The sequence below is a fragment of the Lingula anatina genome, chromosome 1, assembly GCF_051362555.1.
Source record: "Lingula anatina isolate TDL-2025a chromosome 1, LinAna3.0, whole genome shotgun sequence".
NCBI lineage: Eukaryota > Metazoa > Brachiopoda > Lingulata > Lingulida > Lingulidae > Lingula > Lingula anatina.
The window spans coordinates 7,800,070-7,819,998 of NC_141767.1; the positions used below are offsets into that span (position 1 = coordinate 7,800,070).

The following is a 19,929-nucleotide window of genomic DNA, read 5'->3' on the forward strand; positions in this document are numbered from 1 at the left end:
TTCCGTTGCCCAGATAAAAGTACGCATCCAGTAAAAACAAAGATTCATTGAAAATGTAGTGCCCTGGGTGTTTTCGTATCTTTAATGAAGAAAGTTTTTAAAATCAATAGTCATGCCCATATGATCATGTTTAAAAGGGTTAAATTTTATTTCATGTAAATTCTGAGTTTAATGAAACATGGTCAGACTTGGTCCATTTTCATATTTGCATCGGACCTTCGTCAAATTTAACAAAATAGAATGCATTCGTCTGTATATTCTGTTTTAACATGGATGCAGTAAACGAAGGCTCGATCTACTGTTAAAAACATACCCGGATAGCCATTAAGTTTCTAATGAAAATTATACTTTAGTCGTTTTGGATGCTGGCACTTTATGCTGCTGTGTTTTGAAATCCCCACCATAATGCTGACGATTAATTGCATTCAAATAGCAAATTTTATTTAGTTCCATTTGAAGTACGTTTTTCAAATGCATTAGTCACCACATGAGTGGTAGACAGACGCTGACATTTTAATGTTTGTGTACCAGTAGGTAACAGAAATAAAGACAACAAACAAATTAAACCATAAAGATACTTATGCTTTACTTGCCCAGAAAAGTTTTGGTTTCCATTTTCTCATCATTCTCTCAATATCACCTCAATCAAATTCATTCTGAGAGTAAAGAGAGTTAAAAATAAACAAAAGTTAAAATAAGTGATATTTCTGGTCCATACTGGTCCATATTTCCATATGGTCTGGTCCATATTTCCTCATTCCCGAGTAGTCGTTTTTTTCCAAGGAAGTGACTCTCTGGTTGAGATGTTCATTTCTTGGCATCAGAATTTGCAATTCTACAACATGTGACCACAGCTTTCACGCCTTGGTTGGACATGGTCCGGCGTCTGCCGTTAAATCCTATGCAGTACTCACTGCCACCCCAGGAGGCTTAAAGGAAAAAGAATTATAGATAACAAAATCATTGATCTACATTTTATCAACTGCATTAGCTTTCAAACATGCTTATTTCAAATGAAAGCAATGAAATAAAACTGAAATGTTGATAGGCCTTTCTTTCTTTATGGTAACAATATAAGTTTAAAACAAACTTGCAACAGTGTGATCTAGTTTGCATTATTTGTGTGTTTTTTTAGAGGTGCATACCTGTATATGCCCCTGCTGTTCCCCCAAAATCATTGTAGACATTGCATCCTGTGATGGTATACCCAGCATCACAGCTGATAAAAATTTTGTCACCAAGATTGCCTCCACTGCGCTCCGATATTTTGGTGACACACTCCAGTCCATTTGCTTGACAACAGGCACCAGTCCCATAAGATCCTAAAAAACATTAAGATGGAAAATATGTGTATGCTTCCACTGCTACCATTATTTGTCTGGAAGTGAATTTACCCCTAAGAGTGATTCGCAGACACAGTTTATATAGATAAACTGTAATATAAAAGTTGTATATTTAACCTTATCTTATATTTCCACAAAACATTCAACAGTGTCTTCTCATACATTTGCGGTTAGTTTGAACCTTTCTCTACTCTGTTATTCCAAAAAGTTTATTTTACATAGTAGAATATAAAACCAACCTCCGCGAATTCCATCATTTTGAGCAACACACGATGAGGCACTCATATCGGGGAATGATCCATCAAAGGCCATATTGTAAGCAAGGCAAGTGCACCCTAAAATTAGCAAATCATAAATCGATTGATAAGACCACGTACTCACAAAAAAATTAAAATGAGTTGCTTTAATTAATTCTTTTATTTGCCCAAGAATCATATAGTGACTTGCAAGTAATTGTATTCTTCAAATCGATTGATATACTGTAATATGAAAATGTATGTTGGCCCGGGGGCCGAGCTTCAGATTTAATGCGTGTCAGATTCTATTCTTCATTTTTAAATCGACACATCAATATAGCACTTACTCCATAAGCGGGTATATACTAATATATGCATGAAAAATAAGGAAAATATCTCTCATCGGAACTGAAATCCAGGTTAATGTATTCCAGATAATATGATGAACATAGACTATATCATATACGTAAACGTACCTGCTGGTATTTTTCCTGTGGGGCAAGGAATTGATATTTGTTCGTTCTCGCCTGTGCCTGAGGCCTGTGCTGGGGGGTAGGAGCACTGCAGGTCCACGGGTAGTTTACAGCAGCGGGCAATGGCTTGGACAGGGGCAGTGGAACCAGCACTGTTGATTGCCTTGCAAATGCGTTTTTTGGTTGAGGAATTCCATCCAAACCTTTCGCCGTCTCTGTATTCTGATTTATCCTGCAATTTCACGTAAACTGATGTAATATAATTTATCTTAGTAAAATGATCTATCATGATTCACATGTTTTTCTTTATATCTATTTTTCTTTTAAATGTTTTTTGGCTTTTGTTTTTTTTTCTTTTCATGCGAGAGCACCAACATAGTTCAGACAAAAGCACTGCAATTCTTCTGATTAATGGTCATTTTTTTAATACAAAACTCACAATAGTTCTTGAGGAACATCCTGTCATGATTTCACCATCAGCACATGGAACTGTAATAGTTTCCCCGTTACCAATGCCGGATTTTGCAGACCATCTACTGACACAACTTAGACCTGACCCTGCTTGCAAGTTGACAGTTGCACCTTCCTTTCCAACTGAGACCTTTTTCTCCAAAACCGCTTCTCCATTGTGCAAAACCTTTATGGTATAGTCCCCCATGAACCCTATAATATAAAAATTGGCACGTTCTTTGTTTGCAAAAGACTTACTTTATTCTAAACCAGAATAGCACTCAGTAAGCGCAGACCTTGACCAAGACAGATAATTAACTAAAAATTTACCATTGATTAATTTCTGACCTATCCCAAAAATGTCACATTACCCCTAAGAGCTAGGGAAGAGAACTGAGATGTCGGCTTGATAACTTCCTTCGTTCGCCATGTCTTCTTTATCAATTGCTGGATCCTGTTCCCCGCCTCATTGACCTGATTAACAGCAGAGTTTAGTAAATAAAATTAGGAAGTTAAATGCGAGGGGATATGCCATGTTCAACAGTAGTTGTGAGATAGCAGACTGAAACGACCCTCTACCAGGGCGACAGATTGATTTTCCACAGGTATTTACAGATATGTCTCAAGATAAATAGACAGTCATTTTGGACTGATGTCGCCTCAGCAAAAAATGTCCATAATAATAACTGCGACCCTGGTAGAGGGTAGACTGAAACTACGTTACCTGAAAATCGTCTCCGAGTCCAGCCGCCAGATTTGTGTCCTCCCTCCACGGTCTTCCGTTATCGTGCCACACCCAAAGCATTATCCCCTCAACTGCAGGGTGACTGAACAGGTACGTCAGCACATCCTCATAATAGTCTCCCCTGTCGTTAATATCGGCGGCCTCTATGTCCAGCTCTGTGATCCAAACTGGGAGACCAGTCGTGGCTAGTTTGTCCAAGTTTTCCTATCAATGTAATGTTAGTAGTACATGTAATTCAGTGCCATAATGGAAGCCGTGTAAAATTTGAGAAACCAACGTTTGACATATGAAATTATAAAAAGGCATTTGAATGGAGCCTAGTCTGAATTTCCGTACAAAAAAACTTGTCAGCACGACTGTTACAAAACTCTATGGCATAATAAATATCGTTACTACCTTAATTTTCAAAATGTCTGGCGGTCCGGGTTTAAGATGTCCCTGTACTCCGATACCATGCAGAGGAAGTCCTTTAGACTTGTACAGTTCTACCATGTCGACATATGCCTGAAAAGTATTCAACGCGGCACCGTTTATCGAATTCACTTGTGTCACATTAGTAGTGATTTTACCAGTATGTGTGTATTGTTGACAATTTGCCGTTAAAAAAAGGACTCATGCGTAAAATGTATATCAGTAATTGAAGCTTAAAGAATGAATCAATTGACCACTTACGTCGGTGGTAGTCCCGCTGCTGATTACGTTAAACTCGTTAAAAAATAGTTTCACGTCAGGGTCAATGGCAGAAATGTTCTGAAACATGGTCTCTGTGAGAAACCTGTCTCCAGTGTTTTGTTCAAACCAGTCTCCATGTCCAGCGATGATCTCATTGTTCACATCCCAGTGACTCAAACTGCGTAGATGGAATATAAATAACGAAAGTTTTTAACATTTACAAACGGATTAGACATTTCTTCTTCGATTAAACGATTTTTCTAAGGAACGATTGTTTAAATTAAATTGCATTAAATTCAAAATTGAATTTACTCCTTAATCAATTAATAGTGTAGCGCCCACTTGGAACACAAAAAAGATAGAACGCCAATTCTTATAACCAATAAATAACAAAATAAATAAATAATAATAATAATAACAAATTGCGATGGCACTCACCTCCCTTTAAACGCAGAGACGACCCCTTTAACCCGAGTGTCTACCTCTGCCTTAACCTCCTCTGCTGACATATCTTTAAGCCAGTATGGAACATTTTTCTCCACACCCCAAACGACATTATGTCCTCGTATCTTCTTGCTGGAATAACAAATAACCTTATTAACAACAACAAAAAATGTCAATAATAGATTGGAATTAATTATCTTTTTGTTTTCATGGTGCCGTTGTCTAAAAGGAGACTTTTACTAAGGTACATACACCACATAAACAAAAAACTATATTTGGTTTATTTATTTTTGTAAGTTTTTTGTACGTTAAATCGAGAAACAAATACATGGCTCAAGGGTGAAAACAATTGATCTTACCCCATCTTCAAGAGCTCGGCGACTGTTTGTGTGGGTGTTTCGTAATCAAGGGAATCCTGGCAAAAGAAATAAGGTTTAATTATTACTGCAGGACAAAGCTTATTATTTAAGGGTATTTCAATTTTGTTCAGGCGAAAAAGACATTGAGCATGCCATCGGTACAGAAATAAGCCTCTAGTATATGAAAGATATATCTTTGTTTTCTGTCAGTTGTACTCCTCTTTGACTTAATTATTTTTGGTATTGCCAACCTTATGCCACTGCATCATCCTCCATTTCATTGCGTTTGATATGGTGGTCCAGTCCCACATCTCACTCACAAAGTCACGATACTTTTGCTCATTTTCACCTAGAATAAGATCTGCTTTGACCATAGCACCAAATGGAAACTCACTGCTTTCTTGTTGCACCTGCAGGAGATGAACAATCATCTGATGTTCCTAACGGATACGTTCAAGTTTTTTTTTCTATTACCAAGACTAACTTTACCATTGACAGCGACTTTCATAATTTCCTTGAATATTGCAATAAAATTTCAAGAAGGTCAAAGATTCCTCGTACCTGAATTTCTGTGTCATTTAAATGGTATTCATCCCCAATGAACGTACTGAAATAAGAAAAAGAGTGTCAAAAAACCTCTTTTGTTTTAATTATAAAGTTTTTATTTCTGTGTCATAATTTGCTAAGAAATACTCAAAACAACTGCTAAATAATTCAAATAATATCACGATAACTAATAAAATAATCACAATCGCCATTAGAATCATAACCATACTCGAGGATGATATCAGCCATTCTGTTTTGCTGGATTTTTTCCTCGGCTTCATCTTTCCAAGTGTCACTCATTTCTGGGATCAGTTTCATAGATACGCTGTCAACGAGGAAGGACACAGCCGGATCAGGGCCTCTGAAGTAGATAGCAAAGTACTCCACATCTGAAAGGAAGGGTAAAGAAAACATGTGACTAAATTTCCAACCTTGACACTGAAGTACCAGTAGGACTACATTATGCGTGAAACTATGGATAGTTTCGAGTAGAATTTGAGTAAAGTAAGGAAAAAAATATTTTTGTCGTGAATAGTAGCAGCGCTATAGCAATATGAATCAGTCAGGTAGTAGGGGCGAGTATATGCCACTGTGCTGTGAAATGACTAATAATGTATAACAATATAACGAAAAATCCAATAATTATCTAATTCTCGTTAGTTGGCTGTACCTTGGTCAGGTGCCCTGAACGAGCCTCCAACTTTTTTCCAGCCATCTGCCGTTGTCAAGTATGGACCGTTTCCAATCTTGTGCCATCTTTTAGTCCCTTTACATGAAAAAGTTGGTTTTATTTTTAAAGAAAAAAAAAGAAAAAAAAAAAGAATGGTAATTAGCAATGGTGTGGTGAAAGTAGGATTTGAATACAGGTTTACTCTAATTGTGTTAGATGTGACGTAAACAGGTAGCACTGTACTTCTCCATCACATTTTATAGGTTTTCACACCTAAATCAATCACACTGATTTTCTAAACAGAATGAGGTTCACACATATAAAACCACAGCCAACAGACTCCACAGAGAACAAATAAAAACAATTTCACACTATAGTAGCATAAAGAACGGTAACTGAAAGTGCATGTTTGATAGGGGGTAGTAAACCCGGTCATGATGGAAGTTACTTCAAATCTTACCGTCTGTGAAGATGATATTTCTCCACACCTCTACTCTGGTATGAACTGATCCCTCTTCGTCATTCAATAACTTGACATAGGACTCGACTTCATAAAATGCATTTTTGGTAACACTTAGTGCTTGGCGGGGTCCAGCATATTCAGCTACCCTGTTATAAAATTCATATAAACTTCAAGATGGCTTTGTTCAATATGCATCAAATAAAGATAAGATACTATTATATCGACAACTGGCATGTTTATTTTGAAATGCTTCATATCAAACAACAATAATTTGAAAAAAGAAGGAGAAAACGGAGGCACTACGGTGACATGAATACGTCCGGTTAATCAATATGGCACCTGGCTTTTGCAATTTTGCCGACAAGATTATAATCGAAAGAAATGATAAAACTTTTTGAAATCTGTTTGTCAAAAAGTGGCTCAGTGGTTACTATGGGATGGTCACTTTGCACTCCAAAGACCCCACTATTACTAGTGACGTCCAGTGTTATTGGACAATTTATTTTGATCCAGTGATAAGACACGGGCACTGCATTAAAAAAGTAAAATATATGAATTATTTCATTTAAATACTAATTTAACTACGCCATTAGGTTTTGGAGATAGAAATCAAATTATCTGAAGTGTGACAATGGCGAATAGAGGTCCGGGTAGGTACACAGAAACTACGTCAACCATGTCTATCGAGAAAAAACCATTACTTGACGTTCACTTATGAAATAAAATCTTGCTACATCTTTACGGTGGCGTCACTTCGTTGATATATCCTTTACGGCTGATACACAAACCAGCGATCATGCTTTTACCACGTGCAAGTGATGGAAATGTGGCCGATGTCGTTATCAAAACCCTTATACATTTTTCCTGTCGCCATTGCACGATAAACTCTCGTCTTCAATTAAGTGTCTGAAAATATATTTCGGAACACACTCACGATATGCGTGTTTATATGTACATTTTGTTACAAACGCGTCCATCTTCCCTGTTGTATCCTAGAGCGATTCGTCACCTAAAAGCAACCTACCTCCAGTCCTGTTCTCTGTCTTCTTTCGTGAGAGATCAAATATTTGTCAGAATTAAATTAGTTAATAACCCAATAGTATAGGTTTGCTTCGAACAAGCCGATGGAGTGATATGAAGGGAGGGGAGGGGGAGGGTGCAGTTCAAAATTAAAGGTTTTTAATGTGTCTACATAGTTCTCTCGAGGAGCCGAGCCGCACATATACAGCGCATTCAAAGCTGACGCGAGAACTTTCAGAAGATCCCATTTTAAATTTTACGCCAGTGTTTTCTTACGTTAAATTGATAATTTATTTCTTTAAGAAGTTTGATATTTTATACGTACACATACACCTTGTTACTGATTTGCGTCCCAAGAAACATACCACATCCTGGAATTCCTGGTATTTGCACTTTTTTAAATAAAATTTCCTACATGTACCATATTCACAAAACGAGCCATCACATCAAACAGTTGTGCTAGGAACATTGACCTCAGTTTCCGTATTATTTCTGGGACCAAGGTACATATCAAACTTCACATCAGACATATACAACTTAAACATATTTATCAGTGTAACACGGTTTAATTTCACAACGTGAGAAAATATATTCTCAAATACCAAAATCTTTTTAGTGTCTTGAAGAACATATTGCGTTCATTTCTGACTTATCCATATATAGGCTTTATTTAAAGCAGATTCTGTATTCTTAAGACTGCGGGTGGAGCAGGGTAGTTTTACATTTTTATTGAGTTGGAAAATTTTAGTTGCGTTTAAAAAATAAATAAATAAATGTACCTGTTTTCCACTTTCAGTGCATATGTTCCTCCGTGACTGTCTTGTACACGTGTCATACTGCACCCTCTACACTCCCAAAACGCCGTGTACCCCTCCTCTTCAAACCCGCCATGCTGTATGAGTTCTTCAGCAAAAATATATGCGTGCATAAAAACTAACACAACTAATGTACGAACAACGGTCATGTTTTCAGTGTTGAATGGCATCTATTTAGCGTTACGACAGGATCAGGGCTTTATATATACAGTGGCAGAGACGACTGATTACATGTTAACGGACTCAAATCAGTTTCAATCTAAGGATCTACCACAATATTTTCCGCACGAAGATAGCTAGAGAGACCATATAATCACGGTGACATAACAGACTGACGTGGGATCAGGAAAGATGACTTCTTTGTACCATAGACGAATTATACCGGTAATTCGTCCAGTTTAGACTATCCATGTTTTGGGTCATTCTTAAACTTTTTTTACAAAAGTAGTTGATACCGGTGCAAATATCACAGGTTTAAATAAAGTCCAGACTCAAAGGGACAAGGTGTAATTTCAGTGAATCATAAAATTAATAACCAACGTAAAAATCACCCGCTATCAACCCGCGCCTGAAACCAAATTAACAAGCACCTGCGCACAGGTGCGGGTACATTGATGACATGATAACTGAATACAACTAGGCTTTGTCAGTCAACACGTATTCCCCAACACAACAATATAATTGTCACTGTAAACTGTAAATGTTAAAGGGATAATAACTCTTCGTTTTGGACAAAAAATGGATTTTCCTGGAGTAAACAACAATTTTCCCATACTTACCAATGGTTAATGAATCCATTTTTACATTCAAAGTTAGTCCCTGGTTTTTTTTTTCTAAAAAGTTTGGTTTTTTGTTTAAATCTCTTAAGAGATTATAACAGAGTATAGCCGTCAATGGAGGTCACGTGGTCTGAAGACAAGCTCAGATATCAGAATAACAGCTATAACTGCCTTTTTTGTGGTAAAACAGAATATATTATATTTCTATGAGTTGTTTACAATGTTTTTATTGTGAAATATAGATCTCATACGAAGAGTTATTATCCCTTTAATAGATGCGATCACCGCCAGCGTTAGGAAATGGCAGAGGTCGCGTTTCTAGCTGACTACGGTAGGTACTACAGGCAGGACCTTCTCGAGCTAGTTCCCCCCCCCCCCCCCCCCCCCTCGCAAGTGGAGCTTTGAAGAAGAAGAGCTCTTTTTAAAGCTTTAAAAATGGTTGTGTGCTTTGAAATTCTAGCTGGTTAAGTACACATTTAAAAAAGTTCTTTTGTTATATAATATTAGAGGGCTTTGAATTATGGTGTATCATGAAGTCTTAAAGATATTGGGGTAAAACAGACAATACCTTTCTTTGGTTAGTTCTCGATGTCGTATATTACCACTTCATAATGACTGTCTCTGTCATTTACGTTGGTTTGTTTCGAGATGGAAGCGATGTACAGCCCATGGTGGGCCTTCGTGCCGTAAACGACTCCCTTGTAAAATGATATAAGAAGACTATAGTTGTGGAAAACATCTATTTTTTATTTTCATTTCACTAATTCTACAAGACATTAGTGTACAAAGACATGACCATGTTGATGAGAAAAATATTACATTTCAGTGTTATCACATTGAACTGTCCAAAAACTAGGACACTCGTGTAAAAGAGGTGATTAATATGTGCAGTAACCAATCAAAAAACACCTTCCTGCCTAGTCTACAGTGCAGTAACCAATCAGAGACCACACACCACGCAGAAATCCATTCGGTTCACCTCGGCTGATTCCGTACATCCAATCATACTGCACTGATGAGGTAGGAATCACTCGGGGCTGGCCAAATGGCAGAAATCGCTACTACGTCAACACGAGAACATTCCGACAGTTTGTGCTTTGGGATAAAGAAATGTAATTACAAAATCTTCAAACAAATCTTACTTACAATGGTTTTAATATTCTCCTACTGTATGTTATTTGAGAAGTACGCTGTGTACCCGAAGTGAACAGCTTGGTGTAACAGAGTCTACTTGTGCCCATATTAGATATATGATTTTTTTCATAATTTCTCGGTTTTAATGCTGTTCAACCAAAGGTACAGCCTTACTTTTCAAAACAGATGCAAACTGTACAGAAAGGATGACTTTGGTCAAAAAAGAGTATAGTAACTATACAACCACCTTCTTGAACAAATAAAGTATGAATACTTGTGTAAGAACTCCCAATGTACACAGTATATAATGCAAATTATCTTGACCAATACATCTTTCTCCCCTCAAGGATTATGTAATTTGTCTAAAATCAAAAGAAAAAAGGTTGTGTCCAAACTCTGCCTTCTAGTTATCCCTTGTCTTCATCTGTGTAAATGATAGAGTATCAGCTATACAGTGTTTATCTACTGAACAATGTAGTCATGTTCATCAATCTCAAACAGTAATTATATATATCGATCAACTGGCTCTTGCCTGCTTCTCTTTTAAGGGTTTATAGTTTTCACAACCATAAAATTCATGCACTATCATCAGACTGTTCAGTTTATGGGAAACAGAATATCAACAGATTTCTACAAAACTTGAGAGACAGCTATAAATAATTGCATAAGATAAATATCACACTAACTTTAAAATGAGCTCTCCTGTTAGTGCTTATAACCAATTAAATACAAAAACGCAACACCTTCTGCCTAACAGATCATTTTAATTCCAGTTTTTCACAACTGTATAAAATCAACTAAAAGCAAAATCAAATAAAGAAACAGCCTCTAGAAGTCATCCAAATATTTACATGCCTACCTGGGAATTGTTCTTTTTTCCTTTCAATTACTTCAAAGCATTAATAAGAGAATTTTTTAACAACCTGTGGCTTCTAGAAAGTAGCATGTTTTCAACTGGTGATATTGCACATTCAAGCAAAAATCTTGGAATAAAATAGACTACTTTCTTAACTAAATGGCTTAAATTAAGTCACACTATGGCAGGGTTTTTACATTACCACCAAGGTGCAATTGATTACATGTGATGCAATTAAAAAACTATTTGGTATTGCTAAAAAAGAAAGTGTCAAAAATGATTGTGTTAGTTGTCCTAAGTGCTATCAATTACATTAGTTGTGACTGGTTGCTCACTTTCTGTTGGAGCTGTGACATAATATTCAATTTAAAGATCACCTTAAATAAATCTAACTATATAAAAATCACCACATAAAAGAAACAATAAAAGTGTTTTGAAAAAAAAAATGAAGCACTGATAATTCTGTCCTATTCAAACTAAAGGGCACCTAGCAGTCAAAGTGATCAGTGATATAGCACCTTGCAAATGTACATATGCATAGATATCAACTTGGCCAACTGTGCACTGCAGACACAGTTCAACACAATCCTAGCAAAGTGATGTCTTGTACAACAGACAAATCTTCCAATCTAGAAGAGTATAAAGATCAAAGAGCTTATCAAAATACTGGTAATTAAGCCATGATGGCTGCATATCGTTATACGCTACAAAGTCCACATCCAAAAATACTTTTTGTACTGAAATTTGTTTCATCAATAATAAATGCTGCTCAGGTTATTGTAGTTCACACCAGTGCTTCAAGTATAAGCAGAATTAATCAAGGGTAATGAGAACACTCCCCCAGAGCATTACAAATTAAGTTTTTTCATCATTCAGTTTAAATATGAACAAAAAGATAGGTGGCATAAAGTATAATGTGACCACGTTAGGAAATGTGAAGCAGTAGGCTCTGTGAGGAGGTAGCACTGTTAATTTTCTTTATACTTCAAAGTTTGTAGTTTACTATAAATGCAGATGAGATTATAATCACTCAAACTGGGCCACAACTAAAGATGTCTTGACTCAAATTGGCCAATCCCTCTCCTTTTTTCTCTCTCTGTACGTTGATATGGCTCTAGACTACAATCTCTTCTTCATGGGAGGTGGTGCAGTGTTTTCAAAGTTGACTTCAATAGGGACTGAAAAGCAATACAGAACTTAAGTCATCGATTTTTACACGCATATACAAATACATGGCTCAATTTAAGCTTCTAAGGATCATTATCTTCATATGTAGATATACAATAATAAAAATATCAATTTGAAACTGAATATTTTAAAATAAAACCATAAAATAATTGTTTCAGCAGCAACAAAATACAAATACAACCATGCCAATACATTAAACAGTGTAGCCATGCACCAAATAAGAGGAACAATAAGAAAGTCACATAGAGTGTGTTCCCAATGAAACTATTGTTCTATGTGGATTGTTTCAACTCTTGAGGACTCTTGCTGAATGCAATCAGATTAAGTGAATGGCATGTACTCCGTTACTTAAAGCTTTTTCACTTTGTTTTAATTGTGACCGAATGCACACAAAGTTAATCACTCCCTAGCTGCTATAGGAGACATGTTATTCATTTAATCTGTTTGCATTCAGCGAGAGCCGTGCAGAGATGGATTGCTCAACATAGAATGAAAGTTTCATTGGGAGCACACCCTTAGAATATCTATGGGGAGACCAGGTGAAGGGGAGTCATGTCCACAGGTTAAAAGAGCAGAAAGTGACCTAGTACAATGACATTTATACAAGAAAGGATTAACAGGGGAGTTAAAAAGAACAGCAGACAAAGGGAAACTGCTATACTGTCTTTAATAACTGGGAAGATACATTAAAATTTTAAGTAATAAAATATACCACTTCTGCAACACTGGTGTTACAGTAGATACAGCAAGGTGTAGACAACAGACCAAGGGTTAAGGAAGTGCAGGACACAATATAACAAGGACATGTGAGATGGTAACATAATATTATGGTAGGAATGAACAGCTATGGTGCATCTTCAGATTTACCTACATCTTTTTTAAAACCACATCAGACATGAATCTGGCTTTTTAAAAAAATTCTGGACATCTACTTTGAGACATCTACTGTGAGTTTATCTTTAAGATTCTCAGAACTCATTGGAATTGAATTAAAAGTCTCAGAATTCTGTGGATTCTCTTCATTTTTTTTTTTTTTTTTTTTTTTTTTTTTTTTTTGAAAAAGTTCATTTTCTCTAAAGTGATGTCTGGTTAGTGAACATATGGGTTACACATGTTTACATACTCGTAACAGCTACAAAAAAGGGGAGTAGAGACGTGAACACATAGTAAGTATGGACAGTTCTAGTATATTACCACATGTACTGGACACAAATAGCTGGACACAATAAGATTACCAGAAGGAATAGTTAGGGTGCAGGGATAGCTGGATAGTGGAACTGGAATACAGGACAGTGCTCAACAGTGAGGAGAGGGGGGGGGGGGGGGTCCTAGCTAGGTACAGTGAGATATAGAATGGACAATTTGAGACAATTAAGTACCATTTATCCTGTGACTTCTGTACTCAGTCAGCTCCCACAACTGAAAGTAAATTAAAGACCATGCAACTTCATTTCAAAATAATGACTAAATGCACCATGTTAAAAAAAAATTTTTTTTTACATGCTTGGATTATAGCACATTCGTATTCTTTCATGTTGTCACCCGAAAAAAATCCAAATACTCTGTTATCTCAATCTGCTCGTAACACACGGCAAACAAATATCTCACACACAAAATCATAATTCTCATCAGTTTTTGTCTCAAAAGGGATAAGCCATTTCATTCTGAATGATAGTATCCTCACTGTTTTAAGAAATAACCTGGGTAATAAACTGCAAAAGTAAGGAAGGTTGAAAATCAATTTACGACAAAGTTAACAACATGGAAAGTTTAATTTGAATTAAACATTACACAGGGCATGATGTTTGAGAAATACAAGAGATCTGACATGCAAATCAAAGGGTAAAGATAATGTAAAACTTACCTGTTAAAACCCACGAGAGGGAGAGAGAGAGAAAGAGAGAGAAAGAGAGATTGATTATTTTAAAGAGAGATTATTTTAAAGAAATGCAAAACTACGCAAGAGATTTTCAGCCCCTACCTCAGTGGTGCTTCTTGCCTGCTATATGACTGGGGACAGGTTTGGTTATGATTACATCCTCTTTGCCAGCTATTCACACAGCAAAAAAAAGCAAAATTTACAAGCATTTCAATCAAATACAGCAATTTCACATCAAAGCCAAGGTATCAGTTACTTTCTTTCGACTGGGACTCTCCTTGGTATTACTTTACACAAATGGTTCATTACACAATATAAGGTAGAAAATAGCCATTCCATATTAGGCACCACGCCTTAAATAATCATCAGTTAAAGCAATGAAAGCTGTCAAACCCAAACACCTGTTAAAAACTAAGCTTTACCCAATGCAAAGAAAATTTCTAACCAACACAAATAAAGCAAATCTAACTGCAACTAATAATTATCTCACAAAGCTAGAAATGATAAATCATGGAAAAAAATAAATCAACAATGATCATTATTACACTAAATGTTTAATATCATCAATATAATTCTGTAATAAAAAGCATTTAGGTTCAAAAAGAGTGATGTTCTACTAAATTCAAATAAATACATTATAATGAACAGTAAAGGAAAGCTTGAGTGTACAAGAAAGTGCAAATAATTAAACAATGCATACCTTATAGAAATGACAGACAGTGATATAAAGTATAGTGTTCTACGAAGACAATAGTGCCACATGTTCACATGCAAGTTCAATTGGTGGAGAGTTAGTAATGCTTTTTAATAAGAGAAAAAAAGGAAAGAATTCACCTAAATCTATGTCATTGTTACAACAATCATTGATCAATTAGTAAAACAATGGTAACATATAACAACCACGTGGCAACCATGAAACACAATACATTCATCACCTCCATATAATTTTAGTACCTGTTTGTTAGAGCTCACATTAACAGACTTGTTAAAATGCACAAATGTTAAGTATTTGGGTCCACTTCAAACATCTCAAACCGTGTCCAATTTCTGCAAGGTGCAGTGCTGAAGTTGTTCATTATCCCATGTTGGTCCCATAGAGCATCATCACATAACTTGGTGGTTTGGTGAAACACAAATAATCCACAGGTTTTCTTCAACTAGCTTCAATGCACACTTTTAATTGAGGAAATCTCACAAAGCCAAGGAGATATACAACCTTGGGGTGGTCATCAGCGAAAGTCCAAACATTTAACTCCACTGAACTGGAAACTTCACAATAATGTTCGAATCACTAACAAACAACATGCCTCAGTCAGATTTAGTAAGAAAAGTGGGTTTATTTTTCCTACAACAGAAAATCTAACATGATAAACTACTATAACAGTAGTCAAGTGTGCTACAGCATGCTTTAAGTGTGCAAAATAGCAGTTGAGTGACTTTAATCTCAAAACTGTGCCTGTGAAACTCTCCCACCTTAAACATGCTGTGCAATTAAGTCATGACTGACATGTGTAACTGCCATGTTGTACAACCGTGATACACAACACAACCTTTTCTCTACATAGTACTGCCTATATTTTAAATGCTCCCATGATAATGTCTAACATTACTTGATTACAATTGTAAATATCCATAATGCACCACCTGAATAAATTAAATTACACTCGCATGTATAACATACACTAAATTTCCTAACAAAGTCGAAAGTTTCAAGTAGGAAACTGTGAAATCTCTAAGTGCCTTCAAGTATTGTAACGTATCTACAAACTCTATCATTGTCTCAGTATTTTATGTCAATGCCTCCTGTGACCAATAAATATAAAATCAAAACTTGTCATTTAAAAACTAAAAACTTGAATGAAATCAGTGAGGTATACAAAGATTCAAATAACTTATAGGCTTGATGATATTTAGCCATTACATTAAAATGTACTCCTTTCAACCTAAATATACCTTTAAAAATACTAATTAAAAATCCAAGTGGATACAAAAGCATTCCATGAAAAAAAAATATAAGATAAATCTTTTAACTATAGTGAACTTGTGAGCAGAGTGAATGACTAGGAAGATAACATTTGGGAGTATTATCCAACATCCTAGCTCCTATTTCTGTGAGCTTGTGGAACACACAGAGACAAAGCTGTAGTACTTAATGCATTATCATCTGAGTAATAATATCTGATTGTACTTATTATCCTTTGTCGAGTAAGGCCATGCCACATGACTATGCAATGACATGACAATTTTCTTTCTCTTGCAGAAGTTTTCTTTTCAACGCTTATTACAAGAAATTAAAGGCTCTCCACCTATATTTTCAGCCTGCAGGAAAGTTTTAAAACTACACATAAAAGATGTCTGTCTTTGCTCTTCAGAAACTACGACTTACAGATAAAACAGTCATTAGTCTTTATAACATTTGCACAATAAAGCAGATTTGGAAATATCAGCCTTTTTAGAAGGATGATTGTAAAGCCTAAATCAATAATAAATCTGTGATATCCAGTTTGCTCAGTAGACTAGACCAACCCATGTTGCTTCATTGTTGCACAATAAATAACATATCACTTTTCTTACAGTTGTGGTTTGTATAAAATATCATTACAGCTTTATAATAATTTATCACAATGGCAAAAAAATCATGAATAATGTTGTTCAGAAAGAAAAAAGACTGTACAAAGATTAAATACTATACATAAAATTTTCTCCTTGTGTTAGCTTTCACCTTCAAAAATTGGAAAGCACCTGCTGAGGCCTGTCAACTTTGCGATTCTAATGCCGAGTAGTGCAGTATTAAGAACACTGGGTGTCAATCAACTATTGAAAGCATGCTTCCCAACAGTACCAATGCAAGATTAGTTGGTCAATGTTCGCTCGACAAAAGACAAGTACAAAAACAGTGGGACAAACATATAATGTAATTAAAAACAAATCTGTTTCAGGTGAAGACCAATCCCTGATAAGTGCAGAAAGAAAGATGGGGCACAAATCTGTGTCTTGTCAGCTAAAGCAAAATCAACTTGATTGCTCAAACTTTTAGACTAAATCAAATTGATGGGTAAAACTTTAGATTAAATCATATCTAAAATCATAAAGTCAATGAAGACAATGCAACTATACATCCAAGTTCTACAAATATCTACTGATTTGAACTTCAAACATTGTGCACACTACTACAGTCTGTAAAATACTAAGAAAAAAAAAATAAAATGAGAAACACAAATTTGGTCCCCACAAAGATATAAGAGTCTACCAAGCTCTATGACTGGGAGGTAGAAATGAACAGGAGGATGTACTATATGACACTTTTCATAACAAGTCCTATATACACAGCCCACACGCCAACAATCCCACACAGGCCAAGCAATGGGTTTTTACCATCAGTGAAGCGACGGGCGACAAATTTAAGAGTTTCGTCCAATATAATAACTGGGATTGATATCTTCAGTACAGCCATCCATTCTTCCACCGTTAGAGGGGTGATTTGGAAAACGGTCTGCAAATAAAAGGAAAAATCAGCATGAATGAGTTTCTTGCATGAATATCCTTTGAGAAGGATTTATCAGTGTTTAAATTTTTTTCTGGATAACAAATATATGCTTCATGAGGATAATCTAGAATATGAACTTTTTAAGTGTCATATTTTGAAAACTGGCTGTGCAAAAAATTGATCTCATGGCAAATTCTACAGAAATAGGACAAAATAAGTGTTGCATCCTCCCTTCTGTATCTTTCATACCTAAACTGAAGTTTGTTTTCATCCTGTCATTTATTTTGTTCTAAAGTGTTCCAAAGTGAAGCATTTCACCATAAATCTCAATGTACACCTCACTTACCGCTAAGAAGTCTACCTCCAAGATTACAAAGTGGAGAGACATAGATAAAAGAATGGCTCCCATCAGCCACATGTTACACCATGGGGGCATCAACATCAGTGACTGGTTCTCACTTAGGCTGTAGAAAGGAGCAAAATGAAATAAAGTTATTAACAGAAAACACTAAGTTTTCATCCAGACCATTTACACAGGCAAGCAATGCATGGGAGAATAGAGGGTAAATTGTTTATGAGAAATGATAATTTTGTAGAGTGGAAAATGTGCATAAACTTTCTTACCTAGAATAGTATGTAAATGCAATATGTATTACAAAAGAAATTATTAATTTTTATAGGCCTTACAATTGGTACTTTTTAAGGATTTTCATTCAGAAAAAATTGTGACAAAAGAAATTGTCATTTAGCATTGACAAACTGGATCAATACAGTACAGAGTTTAAAACCTGATGAAAATGATTACTAAAATAAATAAATGAAATAACATTATGAAAATCATTTTGGTGCATGCTAAATTTTCAAAGATGGAACTTAACATAACTGTGAAGCAAAATGAACAAATCTTACAACTGGGGTCATTTTGTGCAAATCAATCAAGTTATGTTAAAAAAATCACTGAACACAAGAATGAACATGAGACTTAGAAGAAACTTTTTAACAAGTGTACGGCATGAAGTGCAAGGAGTATGGAAATATTCATGCTCTTAATTTCTCAACAGAGATGAAAATAGTAGGGTGAAGTTTTTAATCTTATCAAACACTGGTGAAAAAATTCATACAAATATGTGCCAATCTAAAACATGTTCAATTGTGGAATAAAACGTGCAACAAAATGACCACAATTAAATGCTAAAATTATTTGACTGCAAAACAAAGGGAAAAAACAGTGGTATTAAGGGCAATTTTCTCAAAAATCACAAATATAAATAGTGTCTCATGTGATATTTCACAACACAAATACAAGTTTTGACACTTTGAGAAAATTGCAACAAAATCCTGCAATACATCATTTTAAAACCTAAATGCAACAGCAAGCAAAACAATGCTACCAATTTCAAAGTAACTTTTGGAAAAAGCTTCAAACTTGAAAGTGAACAAAGCATAAGCAAGTACAGGGTCATGTTGGGCAAGAATGGAGAAGTCAGCAATAGATTCTGTGGCACCATCTCCACAATAAAGAAACAAAGAACATCTCAAAGAGGACGCTTCAAGATACAAGTTCCTTTTCCTGCTCCAAAAGCCTCGTCCCTTCAACCAATATCCCCTTATAGAATCACAGCCTTTCACAATCTTCCTTAAAATAATTTAATATTTTATCTTTTTACTGAACCCGAGTTTTCCTGCCCCCTACTGCTGACTTAACCATTGTTCACCATGCAGGAAGTTAGTCTGCACATGGATCATGGAATTAATCAATTCAAAGAGAGATTCTCCATGCCTACGAGAAGACCTGCTGAAGATCTGCGCAGTTGTAGAAAAGTTACAACATTACTGTTGTTTCTGTCTAGTTATCTGCTAATACTCAAACAAACATCCAGTGCCTCAACTTCCTGCTATGTGTGAGTACTGACCAATACTGGACTACTGTTACACACATTAATTTACCATTATTACCCATCACCCTTATCCCAAGTTGCCAATTCTATTATTTATTTACTTATTCATATTTTATTCACCAATTCAACTCTTCAAACTTGAAGCAAGTCTCAGGCTCACTTTGAGACCAAATACTTCCATCTGCTTAATAAGCAGACTTATACACTCTACTGGGTCCAGTGTTGGTCAGCACCCCCCGCCGGTCTTGACCCCTTACCTGTTTATGGCATTGCACATCTCAATGACCACCAGAACAGAAAGTGCCATGGTCATGGGCTTAGGGTCACTGAAGACACCACAATCTACGCCCTTGAACAGGGCGTCTTGAGCCGGGCACTGGGCTATGTGGGTCTGTGTGCAAAAAAATTATATAGACAACACTAGGTTTTTGCCAAAACAAAAGGGACATCTTGACAGAAAAGACCTATCATT

The 19,929-nt window shown here is 35.8% G+C and overlaps 2 protein-coding genes across 10 annotated transcripts in view; both read right to left on the reverse strand.

Annotated features, from left to right (window-relative positions):
• Positions 1-419: 419 nt before the first annotated feature.
• Positions 420-8,588, reverse strand: LOC106181603 (uncharacterized). Its single transcript, XM_013566053.2, has 17 exons — positions 8,201-8,588; positions 6,399-6,547; positions 5,939-6,034; positions 5,498-5,657; positions 5,284-5,329; positions 4,974-5,132; positions 4,723-4,778; positions 4,358-4,495; positions 3,920-4,097; positions 3,644-3,751; positions 3,227-3,451; positions 2,874-2,976; positions 2,492-2,715; positions 2,056-2,284; positions 1,583-1,678; positions 1,146-1,322; positions 420-929 (listed from the first exon to the last, which is right to left on the reverse strand). Exons 1-17 carry the CDS (start codon positions 8,404-8,406, stop codon positions 808-810), a joined length of 2,472 nt encoding a protein of 823 aa, XP_013421507.2. The 5' UTR covers positions 8,407-8,588; the 3' UTR covers positions 420-807.
• A 1,153-nt stretch (positions 8,589-9,741) lies between these two features.
• LOC106181601 (calcium-transporting ATPase sarcoplasmic/endoplasmic reticulum type) overlaps positions 9,742-19,929 on the reverse strand; it is a 53,941-nt gene continuing 43,753 nt past the window's right edge. For 3 of the 9 annotated variants that reach the window (XM_087002595.1, XM_013566044.3, XM_013566045.2), the window contains 2 exons: positions 17,906-18,023; positions 15,385-17,565 (listed from right to left, as the gene is read on the reverse strand). In XM_087002595.1, coding sequence (XP_086858721.1) covers positions 17,365-17,565; positions 17,906-18,023 — 319 coding nt within the window. In that variant the 3' untranslated portion in view covers positions 15,385-17,364. Of the gene's footprint in view, positions 12,184-13,572; positions 13,613-14,174; positions 14,244-15,384; positions 17,566-17,905; positions 18,024-19,714; positions 19,849-19,929 lie in introns of those variants that run through there. The other 6 variants (XM_013566046.2, XM_087002596.1, XM_087002597.1 and 3 more) reach the window with 5 other exon arrangements.